This window comes from Anas platyrhynchos, chromosome 15 (genome assembly GCF_047663525.1).
Source record: "Anas platyrhynchos isolate ZD024472 breed Pekin duck chromosome 15, IASCAAS_PekinDuck_T2T, whole genome shotgun sequence".
NCBI classification, from domain to species: domain Eukaryota; kingdom Metazoa; phylum Chordata; class Aves; order Anseriformes; family Anatidae; genus Anas; species Anas platyrhynchos.
The window spans coordinates 7220504-7230059 of NC_092601.1; the positions used below are offsets into that span (position 1 = coordinate 7220504).

A 9556-nucleotide genomic window follows, 5' to 3' on the forward strand; every position below is an offset into this window, starting at 1 on the left:
ATTATTAATAAGTTAACCTAGAAATCACCCCGTTGGCCTCCGCCTCGTGCCGTGAGGCGGACCCGGGCGCCCCCCCTCAGCCCTCGCCCTCCGCACCGCCCGGGGGCGCTGCCCGCTCCGCGGGGCCTCAAGATGGCGGCGGGCGGCGGGGCGGTGGCTGCCATCGGGGCCGCGCTGGTGCTGGCGGTGGCCGCGGCGCTGTGGTGGCGGTGGCGGCGGGCGGGTGGCGGCGGTGAGGGCCGGGTGTGCGTGGCCGTGCTGGGCGACCTGGGCCGCAGCCCGCGGATGCAGTACCACGCGCTCTCGCTGGCCCGGCACGGCCGCGGCGTCTCGCTGCTGGGCTACCTCCGTGAGTCGGGGCGGGCGGGGGGCTCAGGGGGCTCGGGGGGTGCTGCCGGCGGGGTCGCGGCTCTCACCCACCCTCCGTCCTTTGCTGCAGAGACCCGGCCGCACGGCGATGTGCTGGGCAGCGACCGCATCCGCGTCGTGCCGCTCTCCGACCTGCGGTGGCTGCGAGGTGGGTGCGGGCCGGGGGCGAGGAGGGAGAAAGGGGGGGGCAAAAACCGGCCCCGGGGGTCGTCGGGTTTATGTTTTGGTCACGGTTTTATGTGTGTGTTCATCTGCGGGTACTTGATTTTTTCTCTAGATAAAAAGCAGAATGGGGACTTGGGGGTGGTGTTTCTGTGACATCGGGTTTCTGTTTTTACGAAGTGCCATTGCTTTAAAGCTTCCCAAAAGCTCGTTCTGCACGGCACACACATCTGTTTGCAGCGCTGGAGTGTCCTCACAGGCTGTCTGTCCCTTTGCAGTTGGCCCAAAGATTCTCCAGTACGTTGTCAAAGTCATTGCTCAGGCGATACAGCTGCTGTACACAATGCTGCAAATGGAGCAGCCGGCCTATATTCTTCTTCAGGTACGAATTCTGTGTGTAATTAATCTTAATAGTTTTGCATAATGGAATATTTTAGCAGTCTCAGACATTGCTCTAACTATTTGAGAGCTGAAATTGGCCCAGTCCATGGTATAAACCTATATAAAAACTACTTATTTCATTCTAGACTTTTTTTTCTGTGAACTCACGCTTGTTCTTTGTGTTAATTTTTGAGCTTTTGAATTTCATTGGCATATGTACTAGTAAAGAATAAATCCTAACAGAAATACTTGTATGTGTTTTGGATGGGAATTTTGACCCAGATCCGACAGGCAAATTTGAAGTGCCTGCCACCATTCCAAGGAGAAACTGGCGGTTCTGTAGTTGGTCAATACAAAATTGTCCCCATTCATTAAGATCCTTTTAAACAATGTTATTTCAGTCATTCGATTTTCTTTTTCTCCTTATTGCTAAGTGTTTATCATTTCACCACAGTCTTACCCTGTTCTTACTTGTTTTTATTTATTAAACAGAATCCTCCAGGTTTACCTAGTATAGCTGTTGCCTGGGTAGCGTGTCTTGTCTGCAGAAGCAAACTGATAATTGATTGGCACAACTACGGATATACCATAATGAGTCTGAGTCATGGAAGAAATCACCCACTAGTACGCATTGCAAAATGGTTTGTACAGAAATTTCTCCTCTTTATAAGTTATGCACCTTTGCAGAGCTCAGAAGGATTGAAAGCAGAAAGAAGAATATAATTAGCAAAGGGCTGTTTCCATCAAGAATGTATTACGTTTCAGGAAGCACATTCTTTAAAATGCCTTTGTTAAACACATAGGAAGGTGGTGGTAGGTGCTATACTGTAAAATACACTAAAAATTCTGTTTAGGTAAATTTATTCTATAAAAATGAAGTATGTGATTTAAAAGGATTAGGTTGTTCTCTAAAGTAATTTGTGAGTAACTCATAAAAAAAATACTTTCCTTTTACTTTCTGTTATGTACTTTCAGTGTTAACGTTAGGAACATTATTCTGCCCACTGTATGTACGTATATACACAGGGCAGAGTGCAAAGAATACGCTTTGTAAGAAGCCTAGGCTGTAACAAAATAAGGAAATTTATGTTCATTTTAGGTGAAATATGGTATCCCAATGTAATGCAAACTCTCGTGCCTTTGACAAGTGAGCTACTTAGAAACAGGAGAATAAAGTAATTAGAAACCTGTCTTAAAGTAGGTTTGTGAATGTTAAAGGAACTAAAAGATTTTCGCACATGGTTTAAACCTGTTCCTTCTTGTTTGAAGTGGTCAGGTTGCATATGCAAACTTTTGATCTTACTGCAGTGACTTTGTCTAGTGTTGTGTTTTTTTTTGTTTATTCTCTAACACTTCCTTACACTCCAGTCCATCTTCAAAGGTTGTTCTGTTTCTTACTCGATCTAACTGGTTACCTACAGGTAACAGCTTTAAAGCTTTCTATTTTTGTGCTCTTAGGTCTTAGAGGATAAGGAAGTCATGCTGTGTCCTCATAAACTCATAAACTGTAGGCTCATAACTGTTGTTTAAGTACAAGGAGTCAATACACAGCACAAGGAGTCAATATATGATTCTTAGTTAAACTTCAGTTATTGGGTGGTGGTTGAGTTTCTTTTGGTTTTGTTTGGCTTTTAATGAGCATTGGCACTGGAGACTGCCAGTGTATTTGGCTGTTGGGATTGTCTTAGGTTCTAACTAAGATTTAATTTTTGTCAGGTACGAGAAGCTTTTTGGACGTTTGTCGGACTATAACTTGTGTGTCACTAACGCAATGAAAGAAGATCTATGGGTGAATTGCAAAATAAAGTAAGTGAAATACCTCTAACATTATTACGTGCATACTCAAAGTGAAATGAAAGCACATAATTGTGAATCTAAATTCAGTGTAATCTTAACAAAAGCAACTTTTTCCTAAGCCAGTTCAGCACTACTGGAACCAATTAGTCAGTTTTGTTATGAGCTAATGGAGTATGGGTATTGAATAGTCTTCATTAGCCTTCATAATTAACACTTCATTCTCTAGAAGGTGGCAGTCCAGATGTTATGGAAGACTTGCTGCTGCACTGCCTATGAAATAAAAAAAGGCAAACATCACTGTATTTGCTAACAATTAGTCAACTCTGCGGATTTTTCTTTTGCAGTCACAGGGCTTTAAAATCAAAAGGAAAAGGTGTTTTTTAAGGAAACCTTAATTTATAGGTTTAAAAATCAGGACAATGATGTCTGTAGATTTTGATGGTTGTTTTACATCCCTTGAATATGCATATAGGGATCCTTTTCGTACAGTATATCAAGCTTGATCTATACCAGCAAACTTCAGGAATACAGAAAGTTGAGTTGAATCATCATTTTATTGTAATAATTCGCTTTCTGCATTATATTGTAGCCTGTCACTCTTTACCACGTGCATTTTGTTAAATCTGTTTTTTTATTTAACTTGTGAATTTATTTCATTACAGGGCAGTAACGCTGTATGACAGGCCAGCTTCTTATTTTAAGGAAACACCACTAGAGCTTCAACATCAGTTGTACATGAAACTTGCAAAAGACTATGAACCATTTAAAGCACAGCATATGTAAGTAAAGCATGCAAATATTATGCGTCATTCAGTTAAAAATTGGCATTTAGTGCCCAGAAATAACTTTGGATGGGATCACAAGTTTCTGAAGAGCAGCAGACAGTGGTCTTTGCATGCATTCAGCCAGTAGTAGATGCTGTGCAAGTTTGCTGAATTGTTGCTGGAGAGGGCAAAGTGAAATCGTTGAGGGGTGATATGACGTTGCTTGATGTGTAAAATTGGTGGGTTTTGTTTGTTTAAAGAAAAAGTTGGTGTAAATTCTGACGAAATAAGTAATATAATACATGAAGGGTGAAAACAGTTGTCTGGTTCCCATTGAACTGGATGACAGTGATTGGATGCTTCGTTAATACCATTAATTTAGTAATTGTTTTAATAGTAAACTCCCCATTCCTTTATCCGGAGGGTTTTCAAAATCTTGCTCTATAAACTTAAGTGTTCTTCTCTGGCTGTGTGCAGGATGTCTGCTAAGTAGATAGCCGAACAGGCAGTTAGTTTACCAAACTAATGCCTGAAAATGGAGGGGAGAATCATACTGTACGGCATTTTCTTTTTGGAGCTGCACACCATTGAATGTAAAGGTTCCAGTTTTAATTGAATAAAAGCATTGTTGGCCCCCAGCTTTGGATGTATTTGGGATAGAGCTGGAAAGAGAGACTGTTTTCCCAACATTTTAAGGAAAACACTGTGAGAAGATAGAAATGTGCTTATGATAGTGGTGTCATTAGGCTCATGGTAGTAATAAGAAAGATAAAAAAACTGTCTTTCTTACAATCGGGTGTGTCTCTGCAAATCAGTACAGTAATGGTTATTTCCAGAGAAATTGAGTAGCAAGTCTCAAACAGTGCTTAGAAATTCATGTCAGTTAAGCATAACATTTCCTTCTGTGTTTGTAGACTGTGTTTGTGTAGTCCATATTCAGAACATTCTGTTTACGTAGTACAGAGTCTGTCAGTTCGAATGCTGAGAGGTCTGCCTTTACAGAAATGGATAAAAGAAATGGACGTGTGGTAAAAACCAGAGGACGGCCAGCTCTTCTCATCAGCAGCACAAGCTGGACAGGTTTGTAAGCAGATTATTTTTTAATATTTCATTACCTTTTAACAAAAGATATAACTAGGGCTCTTTATATTTCCCCACACTTGAAACTTGATTTGTTACACAGGCATGTTTGTATCGTGAGTAGCAAAGTTAAATTTTTCTTCATTTGTGTGGAACAATTTAAAGACAAGTTGTACATGATATACCTCAGTGACTAAAAATGAATTTAAAAAAGTAGCGGGAAATCTTTTTTTTTTTTTTTTTCATTCCAGACATAGTATCTTGTTTGGTGGTGTAAATTTGATTAAAAAACTAAAATTTTTACTTCTTTATTTCTGATAACATCTATTATGTGACTTTCTCACTTTCCGTTTTTTTTTCTCTATATGAGAAAAGGAAAAGAAAGGTGAAACAAATCAATTGCTAGTAACCATGGCAGAATTGTCTGTACCTTTTGAATTAACAGAGCAATTTCCACTCTTAAAAATTTCTGGTTTCAAAAGCTAGAGAATGAATGTGATACATAGCACATCCTCAATAGAGAGTCCATTGGTGGCTTGTTGGCCATGTTGTCAATAAGGGGAATAAATACATTTTTTAAATGATTGTGGACTCTTATTTGTGAAAATAATTACAGCAGATTTTTAGTAGGAAGAGCTTGTGCCATACTGAAATCATTCAAGTGAAGGTGAAGAAAATCTTTGTTGTTATTTACATATAATTTGTTACAAATGCTAGAACCATGAATATCTCTAATAAAGCCTTTTCTTTCAGAGGATGAAGACTTTTCAGTCCTTTTAAAAGCTTTAGAAGGTAGGTACTAAGGAATTCATCTTACCTATTCCAAGGGGAATGGTTGTATGCTGGACAGTTATGAGGCGTTTCTCTAAAGAACAGTGCCTAGCTATTCAAATGAAAATGCAGGCATATTTGATTAATATGCAGTACTTTAGGAGTTGAAAAACAGAAGTGAAACATCTGGATTCAACTGGAGTAGTTGTAGGGGGAGAATTATATTTCTCTTGGTAAATTGCAGTTCTATTTTCTAAGCTATGAGTACATGTACTTTCCATAGGTATCTGATAATAGGAAAGATGGGAATATGCATTGTCTATTTAAAAACTACAGCTGCAGTTTCTGGTATGGTGTAGTCAAAGAAACCTTCTATGAATAGTACATTTTAAACATATCATAATTTATTTCTGTAGAAACTTGTCAATTTTAGTATTTGTAAATTTACTGCTATTTTACTAGGTATATGTTTATAAAGAAATTACTTGAAGTAGGCAGCTAAATGATTCATAGACCATGACCGTTCTTAAATCAATCATCCATTTATTTGTCAATTCTGAACAGTTTTTATCTTTTCCAGATTATGAGCAGTATATCAATGAGGGAATCAAGCTTCCAGCTTTAGTATGTGTGATAACAGGTAATAGTTCACATTATAACTTTTTATTTTCTGCTAATAGAGATGACTTCATTTTCACTTTTGTACTATGCTGACTCTTCTATGATGATGACGAGAGAGGAGAATTGTTTTTGTCTGTTTATAAATCAGAGCAGTTGGATTCTTGCAGCATTGTAATCATGGCACATCTTTAAAGAGGAGAAGCTCTCAGCCTGGCTATCTAACACAGTTGTGAGTTATGCCACGTTCAAAATAATTTAATCTCACCATTCTGAATGCTGAGATGCTGCAGCCAAAGACACATAAAGGTGCATGTTTGGAGTGTTTCAAGCAGAAAGGTTCTCTTAATTCAGGAAGAAACCTACTCATCAAACATCTTTTTGTAAAACAGCATGCGCAGAATGAATGCTGGTTGGTTAACTTTCTCATTAATAGCAGACTAAATCTTAGTGTGATTTTTAAAGAGCAAATTTGTATTTTTGGGTTGTCTTACGGCTGTAAAGAAAATGCAGGTCAAGACTGGGCAGCACTGACAGTAGGCTCCTTTAAATACTAAATAAAGAGAGAAAATATAGGTTCACCTTGTTTTCAATGGGACTTAATCTTTGGGGCAATCATGGTTGGTATATTCTGAGATTTCTGAGGCAACAGGACTTTGTCATCTGTACAGCAAGGTACGCAGACAGCACTTTATTTTCAATCATTATTATATTTTCTGTGTGTGTTTTAAACAGGCAAAGGGCCACTAAAAGAATACTATAATGGACTGATAAAGAAACTGCACTTCAGACATATCCAGATCTGTACACCCTGGCTTGAAGCTGAGGATTACCCTCTTTTGCTTGGTAATCAGAGAATTATGAAATAGATTTGATAATGTGTGAAAAACAATTTAACACAGTTGTGAATAGCTGATAGACGTTATGTGCAGGAGATAGCAGAATGTAGTAAGAAAATTAACTTGCTGGTAAATGATGATATGTACATGTATACCACTTGTGTTTTTGACCTAGGCAAGCAAAATTGCTTATTTCTTTAACTGCATTTATCACTCTTATCCCAAGAAATAAGCATAATACCTGCATTGGTATTTCAGTCCATTATTTGTACTTTTCTTCTATGCTGAAATACAGCTTGCCTGTTTGTGTTCTAGTTTACAGGGCAGGTCAGTACCTGATTATCGTAAACTTTTGGCTAAGCACCCAAAAAAGCTGAAATTTTAAATGAACGTGTCTTGGAATAGTGTTCCCTTAGCATGTTCGTTGTATTAGCATGAAGTGTGAGTAAGCGTAATACAGTAGCCAACTACACTTTCAAGTATATCTGCTCTTCTTTGTTTTTCGAACCTGCCTATTTATGTGGCTGTAAAACATGGTGTTTATAGGGTAATTTTAAAGTAATGAATATAACGCCTATAAAATGGCGTTGCAACTTCTCTGTCTTGAAATCACTCAAATTGGAAGAAGTCGCTCATGAGCAATGCAGCATGTCCTGTTTGAATTGTGGCAGTTTTCCTCTGCACTTAACCATTCTTAGCAGATTAAGAGACAGCAAGGCTGTTTTCAGATATGTGAGGTTTTAAAATTCCCCTTAATTTAATATGTACTTGCTTGGTATGTTTCTAAAACCTGGCTAATTTTAGTAAATATATAGCTTATTGTGTGTGTGTATGTATAGATGTATATTGTGTGTGTGAATATATTATATATGTGTATACACAAGTTTTCTACAACTTGAAATTGATTCAGTCTGAATAGTATTGAAAATAGCTTATGTTTAGCTCGTATCACCCAAAGAAATACATGCATAGAAGGGTTCACAATAAGACTAGAAGAGATGCTTTCCGAGAATTTAGGCTCTTGTGTGTTTTGTTTGCTTTTCAGGCTCAGCAGATTTGGGTGTGTGTCTCCATAAATCATCCAGTGGTTTGGATTTACCTATGAAGGTGGTAGATATGTTTGGCTGTTGTTTACCTGTATGTGCAATATATTTTGAATGGTAAGAGCTTGCTTATTCTGATACAATTTAATAGATCATATAAAACGCCATTCTAACAAGCCAATGGTTTACTAGCTTCTGCATGCATCGGATGAGATCCCAGTACTATGCCATAACAACTTAGTTTTGATTCAATTGGTTGGCTAAAAATTAACACCAGTTTTTACAATCTTTGGAGCATTTATTGCAACCAGCTGCCTCAAAAAAAAAAAATAATTCCCCTGTAATCCTTTGTTTCCATATACTTCATTTAAAAAAAAAATGTTCTGCGTAGACATGTCTCTCTTCTGTGAAGGGCTGAATGTACGCAGTCAGCTTTATAATTTCCAGTCCTTCAATTAAAAATGTATTCACTGTGGAGATCTCATGTACAGATTTTCCTTCTGGGTTAAAGTAGATGTTGCCCTGATCTGCGTTGTATGTGCAGACGAGTGGCACAATGACAAAGTGAGGGACCTACTGTAATGGTAAACCTAAATAGTATGGCATAGAGGGGAACAATCTTATATTTAACTTTTATAACTGCCTTTTGTTCCATTTTGTCAGGAATGTAACGTTCATATCTAGACATCAGGTTTTTAAAGTGTAAAGCATAGCCATGTCTCTTCAGATACACTGCAACTTTTTAAACGTGTATGTCCCACTCACTGTTCTTTTTCCCTTCGTTTTTTTTTTTGTTGTTTTGTTACTTTTGTACACAGTTTACATGAACTTGTGAAACATGATGAAAACGGTCTGATATTCAGGGATTCCAGTGAACTTGCAGAACAACTGAAGGTAAAGTCTTGACAGATTTTTCTTTTCCGCTAGCTTTAACCACAAAGGTGTTACCATATAAGCTACCTTCTTGTGTGATAATCCTCTGTGTATTTTGCATTCTCAGAGGATACTTCTTTGCCTGGTGGATCTTATTGGCCCTAGTTCTATTTGAATACAAATAGTACTGGCCACATTTCTATTTGAATACAAATCTGAAGTTGGCAAGAACGCACTAAATATTGTGATATTGAACTGTTCAGAGGGTTACAGCAGAGGGTTACCCCTGAGAAACTAGAATTAATCCAAAATATAACATGATACTTTTCTGTTTTTTTGTTTGTTTGTTTGTTTTTCTTAAACTTACAGATGCTTTTCCTGGAATTTCCCACACTGGAAGGCAAACTCCACAATTTCAGAAAAAACCTTTGTGCATCCAAGCAGCTGCGTTGGGATGATAGTTGGGACCAGACTGTTCTTCCCTTGTTTATGCAGAGTGAATGACTTTTTGTGGGGAGAGAAGGGTGTCCAAAAAGCTAACACATTCCTGCAGTTGCATAGATGTGACAATCAGTGAATAAACGCTCTGTGTTATCTGTGGTTACAATTTTTAATTGCTTCATCTCGGGGCCTGTTTTGATGAACCTTTACTTTTACAATTGGAACTTCTTGTGTGAGTAAGAATAGTGCTGCAGGTGCAGTTGAGGTTATTTGTTGTCTGTAAATCTTGGGGGAAAATGTGGTTCCAATGCTGAAGAGGTTAATCCTTGCCATTTGCCTTTTTTTCTTGTACTATTTGGAATGAATGTGGGAGGTTTAGGTACTCCAGGAACTTGTATAAAACATGCTTAACTGGGCT

The 9556-nt window shown here is 38.3% G+C and overlaps 1 protein-coding gene across 1 annotated transcript; it reads left to right on the forward strand.

Annotated features, from left to right (window-relative positions):
• Positions 1-117: 117 nt before the first annotated feature.
• Positions 118-9297, forward strand: ALG1 (ALG1 chitobiosyldiphosphodolichol beta-mannosyltransferase). The gene is made up of 13 exons (XM_027469057.3): positions 118-349; positions 440-517; positions 810-913; positions 1405-1553; positions 2629-2718; positions 3372-3488; positions 4432-4553; positions 5307-5345; positions 5905-5964; positions 6678-6788; positions 7827-7941; positions 8643-8718; positions 9067-9297. The coding sequence occupies exons 1-13, from the start codon at positions 133-135 to the stop codon at positions 9199-9201; spliced, it is 1413 nt and encodes a 470-aa protein (XP_027324858.2). The 5' UTR covers positions 118-132; the 3' UTR covers positions 9202-9297.
• Positions 9298-9556: the final 259 nt, after the last annotated feature.